This window comes from Musa acuminata, chromosome BXJ2-4 (assembly GCF_036884655.1).
Source record: "Musa acuminata AAA Group cultivar baxijiao chromosome BXJ2-4, Cavendish_Baxijiao_AAA, whole genome shotgun sequence".
NCBI classification, from domain to species: domain Eukaryota; kingdom Viridiplantae; phylum Streptophyta; class Magnoliopsida; order Zingiberales; family Musaceae; genus Musa; species Musa acuminata.
In genome coordinates this window covers 34108734-34136356 of record NC_088341.1, presented here as the reverse complement: position 1 = coordinate 34136356, position 27623 = coordinate 34108734, and the positions used below count along the sequence as shown (strand labels likewise).

Genomic DNA, 27623 nt, shown 5'->3' with positions numbered 1-27623 from the left:
GAAAAATTATAATAGCACTTTTTGAGACCGAGCAAATTTCCCTTGGATTTTCTAAATACAACTATCTCATTCTTGCAAAGATGCTACAATGAGATGTTTCTCATTTATAATGATACAATGATACCATTTTGGCACTCGATTACCAAATGTTGTTAGGGATACATGATATCTGTTAAAGTCCTTTGCTAACTTTAAGTTATCTAGTATTTATATCAACCTATTGACTAGTTTTGTTAGGATATCTTGAAAGTGGAGTTTTAATTTTTTTAGTATTATAAAGCAAATTATAATTGATATTTTTTGTGATTTTAGCCATGCTATTTTTTAAATAATGTTGGTCAGCATTTCTTGTGATTTATGAGAGCGCAATAACCGACAATGCCTATGTGGAGGAGGAGGTGGCGATAATCAATCGTACAAAGATATGTTTGATTATATGGTCCTATCTAATTAGGTAAAATATATTATAAATATGATTATATTTTAATTATGATTATTAACTAATAGAACAAAAGTTTGATTATGATATGATTTCTTAGAAGATGACCTCGATGGGAGGGACTTTCCTAATTACTTATCTTAGACCCTCTACTCTTGTCTATAAAGAGACAAGACATTCTAGAAACTAAATATGGATACGTAGATATGTAATGTTATTGAGAGATTAAAGATCTTCTCTTATGTCCCCATCATTCAAAGTGGTCCGGTGAAGGATAGGAAGAGAGGAAAATGTGAGTCTAGTTCTCCTTGTAGATCAACATCGTTGTATCTTTTAGCTCTAATGATAGTATATCTATATATCAGATAAAGGCTCTCTGAATAGAACCATAAGGTACGTATCATAAATATGATGTATCATTATTTGATTTTATTTTTTGATATTAATTTTTTTCGTATAATAATATAAACATAATTTTTATGCTTATAATCGGTATTAGAGCCATGTTTTAAAATAAAATACTTTAAATTATCAAAGTATTTCAAATCTATTTTATATTTAGATATACTTATTAGCACCCTTCACTTTGTGAAAAAAGTGTTATTTGGTATTGATTTATGATATTTGAACGATCCATTTGTATTATTGATTTGTTTTTCCATCTAGTTCATTCTATCACTTGCTTGTGGGTGATGTAAGGTTCTTTATGTTTAATTGATAGACTACTACTTGTTGGAAAACCTGGGAGATCATCACATGCACAGCGAAAAAATAAAACAGAAATTAGTTTCTCAAAACCATTTTTATATCAAATTACGTGCAACAATCGAGAGCAAAAAACTCATTAAATCAAAAAATATATATGACGTGAAACAATCTCACCTAAGGGAACTCGTATATCCTTGATTTGTAGATCTCAATCCATGGGTGAAGGAGATCTCGCATTCTTCTCTCTAACGGTGATCCATATGATGAATGAAGCAGCGATGTACCTTCTCTCACGATGTATTATTTTCTAGATTTCGTGCATCACCACAAACGCACCAGGGGTACTTCTTGCTGCCCTCTTGCACTAGAGAGAGAGCAAGGAAAAGCAGTGGGGAAGTTAGGGAGGTGGCGGCTAAGGGGTCTAGCCTTATAACCCTTTTAGTCTCATATCCCTTTTTATAAAGAGCTCATGCTGCTAACCCTAATGGATCCTATCATATTGGGTACTGGATCTCCATCCAATTACCTAACATATTGGATATTAGATTTCCATCCAATTATCCATAACTTAATGAAAATTGGATCTCTATCTAATTATCCACTTTAAACTCTTATTGGGTCTCACCCAACAGATCCAATAAAACAAGAACTTATTAGATGTCACATATCCAATTATTTATTCGTCATGTCATCTACCATATATGTGTAATCCTCTAGGCCCAATATTGATTTGATTATGAGTTGCACTTGTCATAACTCCTTCCGATTTAGTGAATTATCATCTCGTGATGATTCACTCAACTCATCAACTATAGATATACTAGGTCACTACTTCATAGTCCCCAAACAGTACAAGGGATCTAATTCATTGGACATATATGCCCTCAGTTACTATGTATCTATAGTCTTTTATCCATCTAATATCTCATAGATTGTATACTGGGTATGATGCTATCAGGCTCATACGAAATCTATCCGAGTCTCACTTTAATCGGATTCTCCTAGAGAACTCTTTCTCTGTCAATTCGAATCTCACCTTTTTATACTCATAATAATCTAATTGACCTTGACCAGTGATTTGTTTGAGTAAGAATACATCAGACGTTCCTCTCTATAGAGAGTAGATGATCATCTATTAATACTCAATTGTCATCATAAGATTGGCTATCATTCCCTATAATCGATTGTGCTAAATCTGGAACCTACAAACCTATAAGTCTGGTATCAAAGTTCAACATCCAATCTTCCAGTGCAATATCCGATCCTTCCAACATGATGCCCGAACTTATAGCACGACATCCAGTTTTCGACATGATAATTTCTCGACGTAATGCCCAACTCTTTTACTCGATAGTTGGCCCTTCGATGGTCCAAGTTCGTGATCAAAGTATTTTATATGTCACTTATCTAAAAAATTTATTAGTCTAATAAACTCATCAATTGAGTTGATAATCAAAGTCCTAGATTATAAAGAGCTTTCTCCTGCTAAAGAGTAATAACAAATATGAGCTTTCTCACAAAATTTATTATAAAGAGTAATAATAAATAAATCATCTTAAAATTATGGTACTTTCATATGTTAATTCCGTAAATTACCTCGATAATAGAAATTCCATTTTATGTTTTATATTTGTATTAGTCAAAAGATAATTTACATGGAAGAATATAAAATAATATATTATTACATTATCAATAATAAAAGTTAATTTTATGATATGCTTCGAGGTCACTAATCAAGCTTTATAATAATAAAATTTTATTTTAGGACTTAGTATGTTCAAACTCAATTGTCAAGTTGTTGAAGATACTTTGTGATATATCACAACAGTTTTCTTATCTGAGAATAGCAAATACTTTACGAGTTATATGTATTATGGTTTAAAGTACTTAACGGTTAGATAAATGAGTCCAAAAATAATTAATATTAATTAAGAACTTAAGTTTCACTGTATTGATTACTTATCCATTCACTAATAAAAGATATGTTAATGCATATTTGAGTAGATATTATAATTAACATTCTTGTTTATGTACTTAAAGTTATTTATTTCTGATATCTTATATGTATGTATTATGGTTGAATATGCTAATAGGATTTATATTGATAAGACAAATTATATGGGTCATTTTTTACTATATTAGGAAGTGCTAATAGTATTGTAGTATATAAAAAAAGTATGACATTGATGACATACAATTGCTATGACTCGTATTAGCAGTTATACTTAATGTGATATTATATTTATTTGACTTATTGGCTTATTTTATAAAATTCATGCATACGTGTAAAATAATTTTTTAAAATTTGATAATCCAATTAAGTAAAATCATTTTCAAATAAACTTTTATTTTATTTATTTTTTATTTTAAAATTATTTTATATCTTACCAATTAATGGGTCATGTGAGAGAATGTTAGATTATAACTCTATCTAATTAGGTAAGATATATTATTAATATGATTGAATTTTGATTATAGTTATTAGCTAATAGAAAGAAAGTCCAATTATAGTAAAATTCTTTAGGAGATGATCTTGATGGGAGGGACTCTCATAATTAATTATTTTCAATCTTTTGCCCTCACTTATAAAAATGCAGGACCTCCTAAGGATTAAATAAGGATATGTGATGTTACTGAGAGATTATATATCTTCTCTTATTTTCCCTCAGCCACGTGAATTATTTATCGAGAGATTATGTAACTTCTCTCATCTCTCATTAGTCATTAATTCATCACTTGTAGATCAAATAAAGGTTTTCTGAATAGAGCTAGCGAAAGATACATATCGTAAATATGATATATCGTTATTTGATATTAAAAATTTTCACATAATAGTATGATTATGATTTTTATATTTATAGGGTAATCTACGAGAATAAATAAAAAAATAAAAGATACTCTACGAGAATAAATAATAATAATAATGCCTTGCAGGAAAAAAAAATTAAAAACTTTGAAATTTTTTAAATTACCATTAATAAATCAGTTATCCTATCAAACAAATAAAATTTAAATTTTGAGCACAAATCACCAAGACTAGCCTTCGTATAATTTATACTCGGTCGACCAACGTGTAAGTAACAACTTATGCTGGCGTGGTATTGGGTTAGAAAAGGCATGCAAAACAATGCACAACTAATATTCTTTGCAAACAATTATACAGACAATAATCGTCTGTCTTTCCTCATTATGTTTTCTTTAATCTTAAAGTAAGAAGCAGAAAACAAATATACATAATATAGGAATCACTGTTCGTCTTGATGTGTTTCCTTATCTCTGAATAAAAAAAAGAAAGTAACCTTACACCTAAAGAATTATTCTGAGCCCACATCTCTTCCATGGAAAGAGGACTGCCAACCACTAGACCATGACAAATTTCCTCGCCTGTCTGCCTCCGATCACTGTTTTGGAGCACATTGATTTCACGGTCTCCATGACACCCGTTCCATCACAATGATGGATGGTAATTAGCAGCTTACATTGGCCACCAAAGCATTGTGGTTGCCATGGCCGCCGCCTCACTGCCCTTCTACCTGTGGATGGTAAGAGAGCAGATCGTGTGTTAAATGGCACTCATGTTAGTCTTCGTGTGGCTTATAAGGAAATCAATCGTTGAGTGATAGAACTCACGTTTTGCATGTTTCCTATTGTCGTGTATCTCTCTGATCCCATCGCAGCTTCCATGGCGCATAAAAAGCCCATCACCATTTCAGGTTGTGCTACAACACAGCATCACTTGCTACTACTGCCCATAATGAAAGAGCCGCTCACCCAAGACTGCGAAGCTAATAACTACTCTTCCTCATCCCCTTCTCACACCAAAACCTCACCCGCCTCTTGCTGCTGCTCTTCTCCCTCCACCGATGCAGCCACGGGTGTCTCCAAGAGAAAAGCTAGGAAAGCTGGTGGCGAGGAGACCGAGAAGACAGGCAATGATGGCAAGCAACATGCTTCCTACCGCGGCGTTCGAATGCGTAGTTGGGGTAGATGGGTGTCGGAGATCCGGGAACCGAAGAAGAAGTCGAGGATCTGGCTGGGGACGTTCCCGACCGCCGAGATGGCCGCCCGAGCGCACGACGTAGCGGCGCTGGCGATCAAGGGGCAATCTGCGTACCTCAACTTCCCTGAGTTGGCTTCCAGGCTGCCTCGGCCGGCCACTGCAAAACCCAAGGACATCCAGGCTGCGGCGTCGCTGGCTGCCGCCACCGCATTCGACGATCACACCCCAAGCCCATGCCCAACCCAGACGGAGCTGCCATTGTCCCACTCTCCTGCGCCTACGACGCCGCCGAGCGACGACCACGGCGCTCTCTTCGATCTACCCGATCTCCTGCTCGATCTAAGAGAAGGCTTCTGCTACTCCTCGTCATGGGCGCCTTCGACTGCGGATGACGGTGTCGAGTTCAGAGTCGAGGAGCCATTCTTGTGGGGATACTGTTAGATGATCTCCTCCTCTACGTTGGTAATGCTAATCAGCAATGCATAGAGTTGGAAGGGCGTGTACAACGATCATTCAGTATGCATCGCATAGCAAATTGTGCTCATTATATCCATGAATGTTTAGATGATCAATGAGGGTGTAATAACAGTGTGATGTATGCCAATAGGAAATGGAATTCAAGCAGGACTGTGTTGCTGCCTTGCAATGTTTGCTGAAACTTTGAGGCATTACAATCACATGGTGACAGCAGTAGGACCGATCCTTTCCTTCATCGAGAAATATCCGCAGTATGATCCCTTTATTTAATTGCAAAGCCAACCTTTAATTAACGAAAGAATAATATATGCTCTCTGGTGATAATGCTGTCTTTAAATTGGGTTCATTAAGCAAAATACATTTCTCTAGTGTTAGGTCTGTGACTTCTTCTCTATTTTTTTATTTATTAGGGTGAATTCTAAAAAAAAAAAACTATTTTCTGAAATTTTTGTTGAAAGTATAATCATTTTTTGAATTTCCTAATATCATCATTGTTTTTATTTAATATCTGAAGTACTTCCAGCAATGTTAGAAAAATACTATATTATAATATAATATTTTTTTATAAGCTATGTGAAAAATAAATAAATAAATAAAAAATATATATATATCTTAATTAGGAAATGCTATACTATTTGCTTCGAAAAGCACTCATTAAGCACGCTTTCTTGTGGCGTGACGACAAAATCTGCAGCATTACAACAAATCTGAGATGAAAGATTCATGATTCTGTTGGCATTCAGCACAGTAGCAAAAGGACAAGCTAGGGCTGCATGCAAGTGGAGGGAACTTTTGGTCCTCCTCTTGCTCCATCGAGAGAGAGAGAGAGAGAGAGAGAGAGAGAGGTCGGAAAGAACTATCAAGAAAAGGTGAATCACTGTTGCATCATGAATTAGGTCATCATGCAGACAAGTGGGTACAGCTCGGTGAATCTAACAAGAAGAAGCATTGATGTGAGCCTTTTTATGCTTGCCTCAGAGAAGGGAAACCACCACAGGAGAAGGATGCCAGTAGAGCTCTCAGTTGTGAACGGCCTGCGTCCTTCAATGGCGAGGGAAGTGTCTCGTTATGCAACAAGACCTCTCTCTCTCTCTCTCTCTCTCTCTCTGCCAGTGCAAAGTCCACGTTAATGCATGGAGGCATGCAGGCCATGCAGTGACGACAGCTCTCTTGCATTTGTGTCTTAGACTATTGCCTTAAAGTATGTATTAATCTCAGCTTAGCACATCCAATCTCCAAACTACCAATGAAGATTTATGTCTTTTGAATTTGAGGAATTGGATGATAATAATTTTGAACATTTGTGTTTTGTTTGTCATGCAAATTAACAAAAGACGAGGATTCGAAAATTAATGTCTAGATAAAATATACAAGATATTTTTTTATATTATTTGAATTTGTTTAGAAGTTAGAATATTTTTTTTTGCGATAGAAAGCTAGCTCACGCCATACCTTTAACATGTGGACATGTGATTTAAGTTCTTGGGGTGATAATCTAACATTATTTGTGTAGGAGTGTACGTTTTCTTTATTTTGCACTCATTGTTTCTACCATTATTTTATTTTGAGGTAACACTTCAACCACTAACTTTATCTCCTCGGATATTTTGTTTGGAAGTGTGGTTCTCGATGTCTCCATCACTTTCATCATAGATTGTGTGGATATGAGTTTCAAGATGATTGGAATATTCATCGAGGAATCAACTTTAAAAAGATCAGGTGAGATTTTCAATCTACTCAAATAGAAAGTAGAGTTATAGGTGAATAATAATTGATTCTGATAATACTAAATTAATAAGCTTTATAGTAGGTTGAGCTCGAAGAAATAATTTACGATATAAATAGAATATTTTTTTTTGATTCACCTTTGTTGCTATGCTTAGGTCATTGTCATATTATCTGAGTCTCGTCCCTTGTGATGATCATCGGGCAACCACATGACGAGTTATACTTAGGGGTGAACTTTCCCCCCACCACTAATATGTTTTTCCTTCACTTAGACCTCATGAAGCTCCTCGAGAAAGTTGGAGAATGGTCAGCACAAGCAAAGCTTAAAGGCTCTCTTCGATTTGTTTTTTGGTTTTTTCTTTCTTTCTTTCAAATATTTTTCTATTTTGGAAAAAAGCAGGAAGGGTAGTCGATATAGCCCGCCTTTAACTTTTCTTTTATGGTAGAAAGAAGTTCATCATATGCCTCTTTTACCACTATCATGAAGGAAAGAATAGAAGATAAGAATAATTATTGAAGAAGCTTTATTGAAGAAGCTTTATTGGAGAAGTGAAGAAGCTTAAATACATTAAAACAAAATAGAGAGAGGATTTTCCTCGAGATTTTCTCAGGAAACTTATCTTCTATCATGTCCCCGGTGCTCCTGTATCATATCCCCGGTGCTCCTGTATCATATCCCCGGTGCTCCTGACAAGGATATCAAGAATGATTTACAAGCGTGAGGCTTGCGATTGCTGTTGTTGTGAGGGCACAAGCGTTCCCTTCGTTCTCCTTAAGTCCGCCTTTCGTTCTCCTTAAGTCTGTCGACTATTGGCAGATCAGCAAAGGCTACCGCAGTGAGGAAGATGAGAATTGGCCGTGGAGCCTCTTAGGAATGTGGCTGCAGCGGTTGCTAGCCGGAGGCAAGGGCGAAGCTTCGCTTTTCTCAACGGCGTTGGTCGCTGGCCAAAGGCAAGAGCGAAGCCGCTTTTCATACCAATCTTAGATCGATGCAAAGAAAAATCTTATCTTCTATCATATTAAATGTAAGCATAGGCAATCTTATAGAATTTTAAACTTTTTTTCTATTGATCAATAACTGAAATTCAATCATATTAATAATATGTCTTATTTAATTAAATAATACTATATAATCTAACATTGAAGACCTAACAGCTGCAACATCTAAGATTGAATTCCATGGTAAATAACAGTTCCTTTTTTTCTCTATGAAAAGAAGTTCCAAGGTAAATAACAGTCCCATACAATGAAAGGATTAGATAAGACTATGTGAGAAAGTATGTCTTTCTGTCATGATGATATCTTGGGAGGTGCTGTTGGAGCTGGTGCATCCTCCATAGGTTAGATGCATTACCCAATCTCAGAACTTCCTCACTCGCTTTAGTAATGAGAAAATGATGAAGTCGGAGGTGGAGAGGTTGTTCACTGCAAAGTAGATATTACGTTTAATTGATAGATTCAGAGTCTTCACCTAAACTAAAAGACAAGGTGGTCACAAAACATAAAAGAGACGAGTGAGAGGAAGAAGATAGACAAGAAGGCAACGAAAAGAAGTGAAAGGGATCATGGAAAGAGGAAAGTACCGAAACAAAGTATGGTGATGATGGCGACGGTGATCATGATAATGATGATGGTGCATGAAGACAACTTCATGCATAATAAAATAACAAAATAGGGATTGTGATGATGGTGATTGTAAATAATAAAATAAGGATCGTGAATGGTAAGGTTCTATTATTAAAGAAAGAGATTAGAAGAAATTCCATTGGGGGTGCTGAGTTCATCAGAAAATTTTGCAGAAAAGGTGTTGCAGTCACTGATGAGTTGGATCTATTTTTGCAGCTAAAGATCCCAATTGTCTAGCTTTTAATGAGTTTAGTTAATGTATTGTATATTCTAAATCTTGATGATGACTTTTCAAGCTTAGAGATGTCAAAATGAGTTAGTTAACAAGTCACCATCCATTATTATTTTGCACCCAATGTAAGCAATTGAAGAAGATTGAAGGATTGTTCCTATCATTGTGCATGATATTGATGTTTTATCAAGTTATTTCAAGGGCACCAAACTCTCTGATGTTTTTGCCTTTTAAATTTTGATATCCTCTAAGAAGAAAGGAAACAGATGCATTCATTTAAAATTATAATCTATGTTTTCTTTTTCTTTTTGTAAAGAAACCACTGGAACAATAAGTGGTACATTTAATGAAATAGGATGAGTTCTAATTATTCGATTCCATTTTTGTTTTCCTAAAGATGAATATACTACTTATGTATGAGCTCAAGAGAATATTCTTGTCTATAAAATCTGACAAATTGAGCTAATTAATTAGTCGGTCGGTGTATTCCCTTCTCCATACACCTGATATGATATATAATTTTTCGACAAGAAAAGTATAGTGTCTTTGGACACATTCATCATTAACCGTGGTGGATGTCGATACCTCACCACACTCATAGGATGCCACAGACTGTGACAGATTCTTCAGAATTAAAACGTGGAGGGTCTCTTCTACCTGCTCATGAAGTGTATCTTCTACTTGTTCGATGCATTGCCCAAAGATTTCCGAGACATGGGCGAGCGGTAGTCCCTGTCCCGAGAGTGAGACCAGTGGAGAGAAATAAAGGAGAAAATGGTGTGTGTGGGGGCATGGCCTCTGGTTTTGTACCCTTTGTTCCCTTGAGCTGTTACATCAACTTTACATCAAGTCGAAGGGGACAGAGAGAGAGGATACAATTCATCTCATTATCCGGACCAGTAGGGCCTCTGTTTTGGCAAGGAAAACATGAGAAAATTGATCGGATTGAGGATGGCACAAAGGGAGGCCTCACCTGTATCATTCCCAGGTGTTGAGAAGAAGTGTCCCTTCAAAGAGAAGAACATCTACGACAATGCTGAGACAGGAGCAGCTATTTCACCGACTCATTCATCGTGTTGCGCTGCCTTGCAGATTCGTTTCTGAAAGAGAATAAAACAAGGAAACAAGCAAACTCGCTTGACGCTCATTAAATTAACAGTGTCTTGTAGCACTGGAGTTTGGTAAAAGATCAATGTATGGCCTCGAAGACCATCTACGAAGAATCTGTCAGCGACTGCGAACTGATTCCATCCGAGTGATATCCAAAACATTGAGCTTCCAAAAAATACGAGTTAAGTAAATATCAACCAAGCATAATGCTTGGAAAAGAACATGCATTAGGTACAACTTTATGGAAGTCCACCACATACATAAGGCTTATCAAAATGACTGCGTTACATCGGCTACAAAGTGTCTAATTAACTGCTTATGAACACATCTGACTCTTTACAGGTAAATGGAATGCTTTCGTTATGACAATACATGACGGTCGACTTCTTTCTCTTTGGCCATGTTACAAGGCCTTTTTCTTTGTATTCAATTGGAAAAGAAAGCTGAATCAGAGGCACTCATATCCTCGTGAACATTCTATGAAATTGAATATTGTATATATCAGCCTGAACGAATTAAATATACAATAGGATGGGACGCTATCACATCTTAGTTCATATTATTCATCTTTGTTGGAAATTTCATGCCTTCTCTTCTGTGCAACCTCCACGAGCAATGTGAGAAGGGCCTCGCAAACTTTGGATGCATCCGTTTCAACAGGTTCATTGTTCGGGGATGAATATACCATCCAAGCATGGTCAAGCTTCTGCTCAGGTCGTACTACAACAGAACCAGGAACCTCAGCATCTCTCCGTGTCACAAGGCCGTCACTTTTCTCTCTGTATCTGACCTGAAGTAGCTGTGCACATGCAGCCATTGCAGCCCCAAGTGGCATAACCACTGGAAGCTTGGCGGGTTGACCGTCTGCGAGGGATGTGATGATAGGAAGCTCAGCATGTGCCACTGGAGATAAGGTAGCGAGGACGCCAGGCACAATGCCTGCTTCTGTATGGAAGGAAACAACAGGAAGTTCTTGTGGTAATGGGTGTTTTCTCAAAAACTCTTTCCTTCTCTCATATGTCAGATCTTCTAGTGCCTGCAAATCACCCTGCATACACCCATTAAAGTTAAAGTAGGTCTGGATAGAACTAAACATTTAGAAAAGATACAAATGAAATAATCACTGTGATCTAACATCACAACCAACAAAATACCAAAAAAAATTTTTGATAGAAACAAAAAGAAAATCCAAGAATACCCTTTTCCTTTTGGAAGGAAAGACAACAATAATTTCATCTCCTATATCTTCCCACTGAGATACAGAAGTGATATTAACAATGCCATCTGTATCTTTTAATCAGTTCACATTTTTCATTAGCCTGTGTTTTTGATAGAATTGGCAACGCTTGAGCAATGGAAAGTTTTCAAAGATTATTAGTGGTGACTGGAGTGTTTTTGTGTGCTTGCATCTCCTGCAACAGCATCATTATCCACCTCAACAGAAATCCCTGCTTACCACAGACAATTATTGTAGGACAAAATTTGGTAACTGTTGTTGATTATAAAATACCATCAGCTTTTGCAGTATTGCTCCAGAAGAATCAACTTTTATAGGTATCAGGCTCTAGTGTTTACATACATATAATAATTAGGTTAATGTGCTAACACATGCTTAACTGAGAAAATATCACAAATATGAGGTCCATGACATTATTGTACAAAAGTTCATCAATTTTAGAGATTAGTACAGCTCTTCATGATACCCACCCAAGTATTGACATGAATAAAATGATAGGCTAATGTATTCATAATTCATAGTTGACTCTATATAAGATCAGATCATGTCTGCACTCATAACACGTGCGAACACTTCATTCTATAGTCCTGAATTTATATATGTGAAATGCTCAAATAGACAAAAAGTTCAAACTTCAATGAGTAATGGCTTAACTTTTCTTACATCTTAATTGTGTCAATGAATAGTCAAACAAATTCCCATTTAAACCAGAAATGAATTGGCATTTCTTCTGACCATCAGACTAGTGACCTAATCCAACAATACAATTAACAACTATATTTGACTCATATCACTTCATTTATAGCCCAATATGACCAAATAATAAACATGATGTTTAATTAAAAATACAATCCACTATTAGACAAGTGATTGATCTAATGGCAACGGTCTAGTATGCTAATAAAAAGATGTAGAGAAATAATCAACGTGGATCGGATTTTCAAATTTGATTTCCAACTCAACCAGATCATTTATAGATCAGTACTAAGCAGAAACATTAGAGACATCAGGTTGGATAAGATCATATCAGGCTGAACATTTGGATTGGACTCAGATCGATCCAATCTGCTGAATCAAGTCCATGTACAGCCTTAACTTGTATATAAACATCATAACCGGATTAATGAATCCTCCCTCAAAACACTAGACATTAAGATCAGAATAGCTAGTCTCTGTTTTGCATAAGCAGGCTTCCATATAGCATAAGTAGTTCTTCCTATTCTAAATGTTATCTTACTAGTTAGTGTCAAATGGCAGAAATTCATCTGATTACAATTTATAAAAGTTCAAATTTGCTTGAATGCAAAAATGATTTTAGGTAAATTACCTTAATGATTTTGCATATCAGAACTTCCATGATTTTTCGTAGACTAACATAGTCTCCAAGCTGTCCTTCACGCAAAATATCTGAGGCAATTGGGCTTCCCCCATAAGGACTTTGAGCCAATGCTAGTCCAGCAACCTTATCCTTCAAATCAGACCAGTACAAAGATAATGCAGCTGCAGCATCAACTCCTCCCTTGCTGTGCCCGAGAAGTAACACGCGCTTCCGTGAACCCCAAAAGATTTCTTCAATGTACTGTTTTATCTCTCGGGCATTTTTTTCAACCGAAGCCTGATAGCAGAAATCACATAACAATGTAAAGTGTTCTTAACCAAGTAAAATTCAAAAGCCCCTAATAAAAACTACCTCACTGTGTATTCTAGCAATGTGGCAAGCTAGACCCATCTTTGAAAAGTATGTTTTTGTATTGACAAAGTACAGGGGTCCATGATTGCTGAAAAGACCTATCAGAAATAATACTCCATGAGTGGGGAAAACTGAAAAACATGATTTGAAGTCAAAAAACTGTTTCTGCCCTTTTAAAAGGTTACCTGGAACCAACAAGTAAACCACAGAGTTTGGCAATTTATGCTCGTTATTTCTGGCAAGGAAAGACATCGGTTACATCATAAAAATGTTTAGTTCCATAATCTCCTAATTACATATATTACATCATAAAAATTCCAATTTTCATAAGTGAAAACATACTAGAATATAGGGGACTACTCAATATATAGGATTGTCCAACCTTATACTCTCAAGTATCTCCTGAAATCGTTTAGTTCCATCTTCAACAGGAGGCATGTCTGTAGCTTGCTGTAGCCATCCTATGTCATCTGCTGAACCACGAACTGTTTTTCGTGCTCTATCGACAAGGCTGTAGACACAATGCTAAGATATGTAAACATATAAATACTTTTAGAGGTCACATGTCCGAGCACCAACATAATTCTAGGACACTCATGAAGCATCTTCACTTGCTGAAGACTTTATCCTACATAAATGAATTTTAGTGTAGTTGACAATTGAAAGAATTTTGTATTCAAAACAAAAGAAATTGATATCAAGGAACATACAATTTAAAGTTAGGTAAAATATCAGGAGAGTAATACGAAGAGGCTGAAGCAACTATTGTTGTCAAGTATAAGGACCTTGAGGGAGAGAACCTTGGACTTGCACCATTGTAAATTAATGGACTGAGGTTCATGGGTTCATAACCACAAGCACAGGCCTGACATCTCTGTAGTGATAGTAAATCAACCAAGACAACCAAGACAAAAAAGGAAATCAACCAAAACAATTCTCCATTATTATCATTTTATTTCTTTTAGTAAATGCATTTTGTATGTACTTATCATGCCATTTATAATTCAACATATGTTAAACAAATGTTGAATTATAAATGATATTAAACTAGATCTGCCAGTAAGTCTTCTCTATCAGCATCATATTAAACATATGATCAGGAATTTCAAGAAAATAAATTCTGCAAGAAATCTTCATTTTCTATAGTTCTTGCGAGTGTAGTTAATTGAGCATTCGTACTCTTTGAATATTGAAGATCCATTTTGGAAAATACGAGCTGACAACCATGGAGATGAACTTCCAACAGAACTTGCACTCGTTTCCTCATTTAAAGATGAGGAAGTGTTGTCATCACCAACTTGTTCGGAAACAGTAGACTCCCTCTCGTACAGTGACCTAGTGTCTTGTTCTGAAACCAGAGTCATTAGTTCCTGTCCTTCATCGGGTTCAACATCTCCTGCAGAATGAACAACCAGATGTCATGCAGTATGAATGTCAAATAACTGCATATATACTTCAAATCAATTGGAGGAACAAGACTAAAAATAGAAACAAGAAAATACTGATCACACATTTCACTTGAACATTTTGATTAGAAAAACATGTGAATGAAGAAATTTGGACAGGGCAATTGCCAAACAGAAGAAATATTGGTATGTGAAGTTTAAATTTTTGAGAGGGACAAACCAGCAGATCCTGGAAAGCAGCGAGTAAAATATGATGTTGTATGTGCAAGATATGAAGCAGCCTCGTTGAGAGCTGGGATGGCAGTAAAAAGTTGTTGCACCTCACTTGCTGAATAATCATCATGAACCTGGAAGAATTGATAGTTTCCAATATAGTGGTAATAGTGTTAAAATGCTAATGCAAAAGGTTAAGTTCTTACATTTATCTATTCAAATACTCCAAACAGAAAATATTCTCAACTGATTGTGGTTTATTAAATAGAAAAAAGGAGTACATTAAAAATAACCATGGTTTAAGAAGGCTGGAGAACGAACCTCAGGAGCATTTTGAGAAATTATATGAAGTGCTTACCACTTTTGATAGAGGTACACCAGATATGTGATATACACAATACACACACACACACACACATACATATATCACATAGTCAAAGAACTCAAACTGCACGTCTAACATTAACATATGAACTTCACCAATTTTCTTCCAACTGAAACACTACATGGTCAACAAAAATAATTCATGGATAACTACAATTTGCTGATGATTTAGATAAAATATGGGCATACACATATGCATAAAGAGTGTGATGGGTATTTCATGAATCTAATTGCATAATGTCCAGAATGAATAATATTTGAACTGAACCAAGTCAAAATGATATTCTACCATATAATTCTCAAACATTAAAATGCTGTACATTCAAGAAATGAAGCATATATATCAACCTGACCAAAATATGAACAAAATTATCAAATGAAAGAGCTAGGCAAAAAGGATGAGAAATAACTGTCACATAATATTCATTAATATCTTACATAACTTTGTTCAAAGAGTTGGAAATGCATAGTTCACAGAACAGCACTCACTGATAGTCCTTACCGCTAAACTAAAAGTTGACTCCCTCCTTCTAGAGGAACTTTCCTCCATAGTCAACAAAATCCTACATGCATTAGAAGACTATTAATAATACTCATCACTATGATTATTATCTCCAAACATAATTATGGCTGAAGCAAAAAAATTAAGAAATTCATTTTTTTTCCAAAATATATGACACACGAGCAGCAATGATGTCATCCACAACTCAGCCTTATGATTACCTCAATTTCACTAAATAATAAATACCCTAAACAACACACTGCATGACATATGAAAAGAATGTCTATAACTAGATGACAATGTCAACCATCCAAATCTGTCATTAAGTTTTAGGAAAAGAGATATTTATAAGCCCAAAAAATACTAGTTACTGATAGTTAAAATTCATGAAAGAGAGAGCAAACATTTTCAATTGGAGAGAGCAAACATTTTCTCAATGATGCAAAAAACATAAACACAAATTGAAGAGGAAAATTTACATGTGCTGGATGAACATATTGAATGAAATAATGCAGCAATATGAAATCTTAATCTTGCAATCACAGTGTCCAAGGCCATGACCTAGCAAAGGAAAATTATTAATTAAAATATATAATTATATTGCAACTATCCACTTAGAAGTAGCATATCTTGAACTTAAAAAAAATGTTTGCCCCATCTACAAGCATATCTTGGCAATACTTTAAAAGAACAATTATTGACAAAGGTTCTCATCAAGACTCTCCCTTTATCATTAAATTTTCAGTAAGTTCAAACTCTTTATGAGACACAAACCCATAAAAAAGCTAACTGTTTCCAGTCAACCTTAGTTGCTTCATCCAACAAAAATAGAACCAAACTTATCTCTCAGTTGTTCTCCCTGATTGTTTTCATCATATGAAAGCTCCACCCATGATTTAAACTTTCAGAAGTGGGACTAGCTTTTGAGTTCATGTAGAGATGGATTCAGATACTTTTAACAGTCAATGCCTCAATAGTAATGTTTAATTGCATGTATAGATTTGAACCCATGATTCTAATTCAGGTTTTCGATGGATTTTTTTTCCTTGAAAATAATGTTATGAACCTCTTGAAATCCATGGGAAATACTAGCTTGCCAACAATTCACTAGTTCTGTACCATGAACTACAGTATGAAATATAAAAAAAAACATTTAAATAAAGAAAAAAACATATACAGATAAGTAAGCTCGATACTACAATCAACAAGGATGAAGAAATTGTTGAATAAAAGTTGGATAGCAAAAGTGGAAAGCAGTGGCCTGGGATTTTGTGTGATCACCAGCTGCTTTATGGATTCAAGGTTGAATGGTTAAGAAATGGAAATGTAAAGATGGATATATAGGCAATTGATGACCGTACTGAAGCATTTCCAAGCAGTACTTATATGTTCATCGAATGTAATAAATACAATGCTACTACATAAAGATGCCATCAATCAATCATCACTCGTCCAACTACATCCCGTGCCTACAACACCGAATCTCAAGTTTCCTATCATATTCAAAGAAAAAAAAGAGAACATCTAGAAAAAGGAAACGAAGAAACAAACGCGCCGACTTAATTCAATTCACGACTAAGTTCCACTACCATTGTGTAAGATATATATATTTAAAAAATGCCCTTAAATTACGCCCCGAAAAACCAAATTCCTTAATATGTTGAACGAAGAAAATCGCCCATGCTCCGAGATCATAAGATTTCTCGTTTTCTCGCCCAATTGGTTCCATAATTTCCTCATGCACAGATTCCTAGCATCGATCACGAGACTTCCAAAAACCCTAATTGGGACAAAGAGCACTCCAACTGAGAATATTTACCTGGCCAGCGGCGATCGCTGCGGACGAGACGGGGAGAGCGAAGCCCGTGAGACGAGGAGATTCCAAACTCCGTTCGATAGGACGTTACAAGGGATTTTCTGCGTGGGGAAGAGAGGGCCCTTTTAATATGCCCTTTTTCAAGTTACCCAATGCCAACCAGCACGTGTCACTCATTTCCTTGAATCAACGCGCAGGTAGACAGTTGGTAGTCCACGAATGTGTAGTCGAAGTATATTCTTTACTTTATGAATAAGTAACCCGACCGGGCCGCCGGTCAACTGTCGGGGTCGGCTGCTGGGCACCCGGTTCAAATAGTTGAACGGCTGATTAGGAAATTAAACCGGCCCATCAAACCGCGGCGAAGCCTTGAGCCGCGTACAATATTGCCTTTATTAAGGATCGCAGCGGAATAGTTTTTCCGATTAAAAAAATATTCATTATTAGATTTAAAAATTAATAGGACCATTTCTTAGAAAGAAACTTTTCTTGAGCTTTTCGGAAGATACCAGATTTCCCTATCAATGATCCTTTCTTTGTCTAATTCTATCTTTAATTTAACATTTAATCACCTATCTATTTTTTTTTCTTTTTCTATGGGTCGGTCCATAACATGAACTGATTAATTGAATCAGATTGATTCTTAGTTACAATATGTTTTCTTACTGTATTATACTATTTTAACTTAGTAAAAAAATCAAATTGATTCATATACTTGTTATAGAAACCATAGGTATTTTTCTAATATTTTTACATAATGACACATAAACAAAGTTCATAGATATTTTTCTAATGTTTTTTCAGTTGATTTCTTATTGATACGGTATTTTATAATAGAGATATAATGCTTTTGAAAATTTACCAAAAAACAATGGAGCTAATATAGAACACAAATTATCGGAATATTTATTATCTTAAATGAAGAACCATACCTATTTGAAACTCGAGCAAGGTTTATAAGTATATTCTTAATATATCTTGAGTCCATCAACATTCAAATAATTTGACTTGTATGCGTACAATATTTTTCAAAATAATTATAATGATGTTGCTAAAATAAATTAGTCATAATATTTTTTATTGAGTTGAAATGTTTTTAGCAATATCAAGAACATTTTATAATATAATATAAAAATACTTTAACTAAGAACCAATCAAATATCTTTTAGAAAAATCTTTAAAAAAATTTCTTATAAAATTATTAATTTTTTTCACAAAGAATAAGTCCAGGATACGTTTACTTCATCAGAATCTATAGAATGATATGAATTTATATTTTTTTTCCTCCATCTAAGAAAAGCTTTGATGCGTATACACTTTATCTTGGCGAAACAATTGATGAAGGGACTAAGACAACTCAACTTACAGAAACAAAATTACGATTAAAAAACCTTAGCACGGAATAAAAAGATATGAATGTGACTACTCTCGAAGAAAATACTATAGTGCTACCATTCAAATAGTAGATAGTTATGCATAATAAAGATTATGCTAGGGGCAAGAGCATATGATCCCAACACACCATTTTTAAATAAAGTCAATAGACTTGAAGAGCTACTAAGTGAAAAACTATCCTAGAGAGGATGAATGAAAATTGATTACAAAAGAGCGAATGTAATCATAGGTAACGAAGGACGCACATAAGGAGATTATAGTTTAAATTTATTCTACAAAAATCAAAATGTAATGACAATATTACCAAGAGACAATATGATATAGTGAACCATGACAGAAATAATTCGAGACAATACGATACACACGGGAGAAATCCCATAAGAAACTTAGCTATACGAAGGTAGAATTGAAAGCTACTAGAAGCTCCACTTTGATGAACAACATGATAATAAAAATGAATATGAATTTAAATAGTAAATATCATGATAATATAAAGGTAAATCTTCTATACATGCACCGAATTTTACATTTAATTAAAACCTTGATCATTAGTATACGAGAGTTGTATACTTCCAAGAGAGATACCAAGAATAAGTATCAATGACTCATAAGAGGGACTTCATCATACAAAAATATAATCAAAAAACGATTAAAGAGTTCGACTACTCTAAAATTTATATTCACTTAAGGAAACCCGACAAATCGAAAAGTGAAGGAAACCCGACAAATCGAAAAACAAGGTGAACAAACCAACTTTGCTATCAAAATGAAATGAGAGATCCCTCTTTATCAGTAAGAAAAAAAATTGGGGAGATTTGACACCACAATATCCGCATCAAACAAGATGAACAGAAGACAAAATAAATACCAAAAGAGCGTATACGCCATCAACAATCTCTTACATACACAACGAGAAGACACGTTTATCACTTCTATCATTTGTCTCCGCAAGAACATCCCAATGGTTAGTATATTTTTGGACAAATAAAAGATCTCAGGCAATATACTATTAAATATGATAAAATTTTCTCACTTCCATTGTCATTGAGTTAAGAAATCTGCAACAACATCCAACGGTTAGTACACTGTGACACAAAGTAATATCTCAGGTTAAATCCACATGCAATCATCTTATACACTATTTAATGTAACAAAAATTTCTCGCTTCCATTGTCATAGAGTAAAGAAATTATATAGCAAGTAAACAATAGACATGGGCAGGTAAACTCCTGACAAACCCAGAAGTATGAGGAAGTCTTAGCATCAATCTGAACCACTGTAGCAATGACATGATGAAAAATGGAGAATTTGGTTACAAAGCTAATAATCATGGATTGCAATAATGACATAGTCCGTGGACAATGGCCAAAATGATTACAAAACTAACAATCATGGTTTGCCCCTTATATAAGCTGCAAGCATCAAAATAAGTAACATAAAAAAAAAAGGTGTTCTTGGGGTGCCAAAAAGCTCGACAATAGTCATCGAGATGCCATCAAGTTTAATAAGAATATAACCATAAGAGAAGATTGATCACTTAGCTTTTTTTCTGCTGCCTCATGTACTTGAACATGTATGATGGATTTCAATTAAACTATAATGCTTGTGTCTCCAATTCAATGTGCTGGGTCTGTTGGGGAGGAGTCTCAGGGACTTCTGAATTACGGTTGCTCATTTCCTGCACAGGTGGTGGGTTGACAACAGTCATCGGCATTACAAGATTATCAGATAACCGACCCTTCATTTCCCGGTGCTCCTGGCAGATGGCACACCAGTGCATGCAGCAATGGACCATGCAAGGGTCACATGGGGAGTTCTGGAACCACAACAATACAACATTATAATAACCAAGATCAAATCTAATGACAATCTCAGAAGAGATGACAGCTACACGTGTATTCAATGTAACCAGTGTAGAAAATACATGAGCACATGTATAACACATACCATTCTGGTAATAAAAATGCCCAACAATGCAAGTTCATGATAACAAGCACTAAAATTGTTAAAAAAAATTATAACTGTTGGATACAAGCAATTTCTAATTTTTCATGGGACATGTTCAATTTTGCTGATAGAATGTGTCCAGAAGGTAAGTCATGTTCTAGGAAAATTGTGAAAAAATTATGAGGTTGCACCTGAGAGATAATTTCCTGTGCAGAAAATTACTGGGTAATGGATTAACCATTAATTAGTAAAATTATTGTAGATGTTCAAGTGAAACAAGAACAGTTTCTATTTAAGATGTTTCTATGATACTCGTACAGCACAAAAGATATATCATTTCCAACTGAAAATCGATTAATTGACTATCTTTCTCTTGAATCTGATTTTTTGAGTTTAAGAATTTGCTACAACTATATCCAAGACCAACAATCGTACAATTGTCTAACTCTGATTAATTAAAGAAGTATGAAGTAGATGCGTCAAAGGGCCTTTGCATAAAGCTGTCTGAATTAAAGATAGTCCGCATAATGCAAGAATAGTTTCTATATAAAAGCAGTAGTGTAGTATAGTCCTAAAACAACCCTGAAAATGGTACTCGTTTGTATTATGTTAATCTTGAATATTCACCTTTATTGTATTCATAAAGGTGATTTTAGCAGACTGCATGTTCTAAACAATTGTTTATAGAGGAGCCAATGTCCATATAATATAGCAAAATTAATACAGCATACTTTGCTAGTACAATAAACAAGATAGAAACCATCAAAAAGAAATCCATGTGTTCGCAAAAAATTCCTTAACAAGAAAATGTGCAAACACATGGAACAAAAATAAAAAGGTCAAACAGCATTCATATGTAAATTACTTTTTGCATTTCTGCAGTGCTTACTAAATGAGTTTCCTACTGTTCCCAGTAAGAGCAGGTGGAACTTCCGTTACAACAAAGTTCATATTGGCAAATAGCACAGTCAGCAGAGAAAAAAGAAGAAAAAGCAATTCACCTTGAGATGATATTTCTTTTGTAGTGATTGCCTAAATATACCAGTGTAGATACCACACATCCACCAAGCAAAGACTAATCCTTCTCCAATCAAAAACGATGTTCTTGGGTCAATACCATGGAATACTGCTGTAGCAACTGCAAGTGCTACACCACCTTCCACACAGAGAGCATGACAAATACAAGGAGTTGTCCATGGTGTATCTTCTCTAAGCCTCTCCACATTGCGCCCAAACAACACACAAGGACAGAACAAACCAGTCCAACCTATAATCCAAAAAGATCATTATTTAAATTGTCAAAAACATACGATTAAATTATAGGACTCGTAGAAAAATTAGTGTCATTGTAAATCTCTTGAAGATAATCATGGAATAAGATGCATATCAACATATAAGATTCCAGCAAATGCAAGTGGTCTTTGACAAAGCTGATAACAAAGTACCAAAGAAATTTTACTATACATCCATCTAAAAATACAACTAGTCTACGAATGAGTATTCTTCATGGAGTATCCGTTCAGTTTCCTTCTTGATAGATGTATTATCATTTTGTCAAGAATTATGTCGCATGTCTTCTTCTTATAAACATCCCCGTCAGAAATGGATGTATTACACTTATCATAACCAGATGAGGGAGAGAGATTTGAATACTGGTTGTGTCTGCTAGCTTCAGAATGAATGGTAAGATTCAATTTCATAGGCCACTGAGAGGGCAATAATCTGCCGACACTCGGTCCCAACACTAACGATTGTTATGATGGCATATTTTCTAATCAGATTCATGGCATTTCCAGCTTTTCCGGACACCTCTTCAATGACACAGACAAGAATTTCATGGTTGTGCCCACTGAAGCAGACAAGGTGGCAAACAATGTCTTGTTTCTTCTAGCATCTACTTATATAATCAACACTTACCCACCTTGTGCTGTTCATTGAGTGCAACTCCTGTACAGCACGTAATGTTAATCAAGTGCATATACCAGAAGGCATAATCATATAGAGACAAAATACCACATCCCAAATGCAATACTTGAGAAAATTCATTGCTTCATTTTTGGCTTAGACAAACACAAAGTGGTTTTCAAGGGAATAAACTGCAAGGAGAATATGAACCCATAAAAGAGAAAGTCTCATGAGTACTTACTTTTTACCTCAAAAACACCAAGATGTATCAATGTACCAAGAACAAGATTTGTAAAGTGTAAACATTGTTTCATCTATCAGCATGACCTGATTTCAAGGTCATAACTAAGAGATTTACCAGTATATAGTTTTGCTTTCCATAAGACAGGAAGATCAGCCATTAGGGTCACACATAACTTAATCTCTGTAGCTTAATAAATTATAGCTTTCACATTTTTAAACTTCTAACAACCATATATGTGATAGTTCAAAAGGTTTAGTCATATGCTTAATTCCATTATGCAATGCTTTAATCAAATTAATTCAAGGTCTGGATTCCTAGCCATCTAAAGATTTTTCTCAATTTTTCTGTTCATTAAAATTTAAACTTTAAAGATTGACCCCACAGTGATCAGATAGCAAAAAAAAATTAAAGAATGTAATATAAGGATGCAGCAGAAGCTTTAAGTTTTGATTTAATTAGCATGTCTCAAAGAAGAAGAGCATTTAAAGTGAAGAGATTGCCGCAAATCTCAGTTATGCCAATATAAAGCTGTCTTACCTCAAATCAACCAGCGTCTAAAATGGTTGTGTTATGTAATTCATCATGATGGAAGCCTAAACGTACAAGTTTGATGACCCAAGAGACTCAACAGTCTTCTTTCTCATATCTAACTATAACAATTGGAGGGGATTCAGAATGGAAAAGTGAAAATTTTAACAAGCATAGATTCCTTGGTCTCTGAGTATCGTCACAATTAAATCGTTTGATAGACAGCACATAATACCTTGCGATCAGGTCACTCGACAAGGCTAAGAATAGAGCATGTAGGTGACCCAGTGCATACCCTTTTCAATTGATGTGCCAGCATGGTCAAGCAACACGGTTTCATAGTATCTTGGAGGGAAAATGTGCCCAAAGCCCGTAACAATAGGTAGACAAAATTACTCCTTAAGGACTGTGATAATTTTTTCTCAAGAACAGTGAGCTTGTACACATCAGATTCCATCAATCCTCGCTGGTTCTGATTGTTATTACGATAACTTGATAAACATAAACTTGCTGAGCATGTAGTCTAGGTGTCCACATATTCCAACACAACCTAGCTAACTTATACTTTCTTGTCTCTTCGTAAAGCTGCCACTATCAATAGAATCGCTGACATTCTCATCACTATTGGCTGAGCCATCTAGCACCATCTAACATAGTATTTATTACATAGCTGAAAATGGATATTCATCCAACATGCTAGCCATCAAGCAGTTCTTATTAAGTAATTAAGTCATACAATTAGGCATGCATTGAGCAGCCAAGCCAACGAAGGTCTCTAGTCAATTTTCTTGGTCATAATGTCAAATATGACCAAGAAAATAGTAAGATGTGGAAAAGTAACAGTAAACTCAATGGTTAGCACCAGTCTAAACTTTGAAAAGCTTCTAAACGTTCTGTTACGCCAATATATCTTCTATATGGAGCACGTAGGAAGACAGATCTTACAGCTCTCAGGGTCCTCAGAACAACCACAGATTCCAGTGGTCCAAGCTTCATCACCAGGTGGTTGATAGCTTTCCGGCAGGGGTTGCCCGCACTCGGCGCATCTACGAACCTCCAACTGATGCATCAAAGGCCGGCATCAGTACACAGTGCAAATCTTTCCAAAATCAAGTTAGACTCCGTCCATGTGTGGTATCCAAAAACGACGGAGATCAGAATTTTAACAGAAGCAACCGCTCTTAAGCATATAAGAATTCTTCGTTAAAACCCTAACCTGGGGAACATGAACTGGCTGATTGAGCTCCCCAGGGCGGATCTCCTCCAACGGCGCATCCTGCTCCTTGGTGAGCTTCACGTACCTCGACGGCACCGGCTCCTCCGACATCATCTTCGACCCAGCAGCGACCAGAACACGATCCGAGGAGGAAGAAAAGAAAAGAAGTTACCAATTCCGTAGCAAAGGCGACTAGGCGAACTAGATCTCGAGTTCTAGGTGATCAGATCTCCAGGAATCGACGAGAGCGGATTAAGATCGGAAGCGAGGAGACCCTAACGGAGATGAGATCTGGAAAGGGAGGGGAAGTGGTTCATACTCCGACTGGGTGGGACGTGCAGTGCACCGAAATGAAACGAGAATAAGTTGCGACGGCGTCGCTTTGGGTCATTTATTAGTCTTCACGCCCGGTATTTAGGAGTCGGTTTATGCGGGCAGGTCATCATGTTGGTCGTTACCGATCGGGTTTCGTTTTAGATCAATAATTTTGACTTCCCCGTGCTTAGTCAACAAAAAAAGGGGATAATAAATAAGAGTAATTTATCCCCAAATACCCACAAAGTGATTGTTGCAATTTAGAATTTATTCAGGTTTTTTATAAATAGATATATATATATATAGGTGTTTTTTTAGAAAATATCAATATTCTAGGTATTTTCAATCAATATCTTTATTTTTTTTTTAAATAGTACCCTATATATATATATATACACATATTATCTTTCATAATTTTTTTTTGTTTGTTATAGTATTTTTTATCAGTTACAATGTTTTGGCCATCATAACAAATATACTATGAAATTTATTTAAAAATGTTATAAATAATCTAAATAGACTTCTAACCTCAACTAAAACTAACTATCAACTTAAAAATATAATATTGTAATAATCTATGAACAATGATAATCAAAAAGACATGAAATTATATTATTTATAGTATTTTTAATAATGTTTATTATTTTTTTAGTATATTAATAAAAAATATTATAAATACTATTAAAAAATACTACTAAATGAAAACACTGTAACATTTGAAAACTAATAAAAAGATGAGCAAAAAATTTTGGTTCAAAAACTTTTGAGAGATATTATAGGTATTTTCTAAATCAGAAGTATTGTTTGACGATAAACAAAAGAGTGATATCTTTGAAAAATATTCAAAATATGAATATTTTCTAAAAAATCATCATATATATATATATATATATATATATAATCTTTTAGATTTATTATATAATATTATATTAAATTAATTTGGGAAGAAAAAGAGTATGAAAGAAATAAGGAGGAGGAGACTCCAAAGAAAAAGTGGTTTAGGAGGGAAGGGAACAAATTGACAAATTTGAACTCACTCACTGATCCAAATCAATTTAATAAGAGGGTAAAATTAAGATTTATAAAAAAAATCGTGAATAAGCTTTTAATAGAGGAGTATTATCCGGTAAAAACTAATTGGTATGGCCTTTTGTAGCTAAATTGTCTAATGAAACAATCCACTTACGATATTGATGGCGGATGAAAATGGATGTGTTAGAATTATATTTTCCAAGTGGATCATCTCAAATTTCATATAAATATTATAAAAATGATATCTATTAATTTGTTGGTAAAGATTTTGATTGATATATGTCCAGTCATTTATCCTCTATAATAATCCATCATGCATAGATCGGGATGACATTTAAAAAAAAAATTGATCAAATGAGATGTTAATCATTTATCCTTCAAAAATTATAAATATGGCAATAAATTTTTGATGATAACACGGTGATAATAAAAAATGATCATGTTTAAATATGATTAATGTTGAGAAAAAGGCATTTGACATAGTGATTTTTTTCTTATCAAATCTATACAACCATATACTTCTTTTATAATCTTTGAATCATATGCCATCATTTATTATAATTGACATAAGCATAAGAATCCTAAAGTACATATATGAGCATAAAGAATAATTGTTTTAAATATGATGATCAATAATTGTTTTAAATATGTCATTAGTAATTCTCAAAAGCTTAAACTATTAGGAAAGTATAGCATTATCTACTTTTAACATCACCTCTCCACAAGTCAGTTAGACTTAGATGTGTGAATATATTGTGTATTTTAATGTGCCTAATTCAATATATTGTGTATTTTAAATTAGAATCGATTGGAATATGCCTAATTCAAAATCAATTAATTCGATTCGATTAATTAGTTAATTAATTTATGATTTTAAATAATTTTAAATATATATGTATAATTTAGAATGATCATAATTGATTAATTAATTTATAATTTTGAATAATTTAAAAATAAATATTATTCGAATGAACCAGTTCAATTCAATTAAGTCAAATCAAAATCTTAATCAAATTAGATGACACGATAATATTTATAAAACTAAGCATTTAGCTCGATTTGATTAATTGGTTTGAATCAATTAAAGATATACGATAGTGAAATTCAATTATGTTGATATATTTCAAATTAAAATCGATTTCAACTGACTATCCCAATCGTTTACGGTCTTCAAAATCATAATTTGATTCTGATCGAATTGATTTTGTATTTTTTTTTCGATTCAATTTAACACCTAATGGGTTATCCTCCATCAGCTAACTATTATTTAAAATTTATTAAAACTATAAATGATATTAATATTCATTCAAAATTTATATCCCTCAAATAAAAGCGACCTTTGAAATTTACAAACACATTCGAATCAAATTAAATTATTTTTTTTCAATTTGATTAAAGTAAAATAGTCGGAATCAATTCGGGATATAGATAATTAATTTGATTCAAAATTAGTTAATCTGATTCGAGTAACCA

The 27623-nt window shown here is 34.5% G+C and overlaps 3 protein-coding genes across 3 annotated transcripts; 1 reads left to right on the top strand and 2 right to left on the bottom strand.

Moving 5' to 3' along the window:
- Positions 1–4857: 4857 nt before the first annotated feature.
- LOC135609146 (ethylene-responsive transcription factor ERF038-like) lies at positions 4858–5640 on the top strand. Its single transcript, XM_065102239.1, has one exon. It carries the CDS (start codon positions 4902–4904, stop codon positions 5586–5588), a length of 687 nt encoding a protein of 228 aa, XP_064958311.1. The 5' UTR covers positions 4858–4901; the 3' UTR covers positions 5589–5640.
- A 5141-nt stretch (positions 5641–10781) lies between these two features.
- On the bottom strand, positions 10782–17670 carry LOC135610454 (uncharacterized). Its single transcript, XM_065104977.1, has 9 exons — positions 17572–17670; positions 15753–15813; positions 14874–15000; positions 14427–14643; positions 13630–13758; positions 13433–13482; positions 13248–13345; positions 12885–13172; positions 10782–11368 (listed from the first exon to the last, which is right to left on the bottom strand). The coding sequence occupies exons 2-9, from the start codon at positions 15798–15800 to the stop codon at positions 10880–10882; spliced, it is 1446 nt and encodes a 481-aa protein (XP_064961049.1). The 5' UTR covers positions 15801–15813; positions 17572–17670; the 3' UTR covers positions 10782–10879.
- A 2528-nt stretch (positions 17671–20198) lies between these two features.
- LOC103975615 (cell number regulator 6) lies at positions 20199–25175 on the bottom strand. Its single transcript, XM_009390632.3, has 4 exons — positions 24804–25175; positions 24533–24647; positions 21912–22177; positions 20199–20779 (listed from the first exon to the last, which is right to left on the bottom strand). Exons 1-4 carry the CDS (start codon positions 24915–24917, stop codon positions 20558–20560), a joined length of 717 nt encoding a protein of 238 aa, XP_009388907.2. The 5' UTR covers positions 24918–25175; the 3' UTR covers positions 20199–20557.
- Positions 25176–27623: the final 2448 nt, after the last annotated feature.

Bases quoted from the DNA above. Each gene is read 5' to 3' on its own strand.
- LOC135609146 (XM_065102239.1), top strand. From the start codon at position 4,902: ATGAAAGAGCCGCTCACCCAAGACTGCGAAGCTAATAACTACTCTTCC.
- LOC135610454 (XM_065104977.1), bottom strand. From the start codon at position 15,800: ATGGAGGAAAGTTCCTCTAGAAGGAGGGAGTCAACTTTTAGTTTAGCG. The intron at 13,759-14,426 runs GTACGAATGCTC...TTGTGTCTACAG, and splicing joins GGATCTTCAATATTCAAAGA to CCTTGTCGATAGAGCACGAA. The intron at 13,346-13,432 runs GTAACCTTTTAA...TATTTCTGATAG, and splicing joins GGTTTACTTGTTGGTTCCAG to GTCTTTTCAGCAATCATGGA.
- LOC103975615 (XM_009390632.3), bottom strand. From the start codon at position 24,917: ATGATGTCGGAGGAGCCGGTGCCGTCGAGGTACGTGAAGCTCACCAAG. The intron at 22,178-24,532 runs GTAAGATCTGTC...TTTGGATTATAG, and splicing joins TTCTGAGGACCCTGAGAGCT to GTTGGACTGGTTTGTTCTGT. The intron at 20,780-21,911 runs GTGAATTGCTTT...TTGTGGTTCCAG, and splicing joins AAAAGAAATATCATCTCAAG to AACTCCCCATGTGACCCTTG.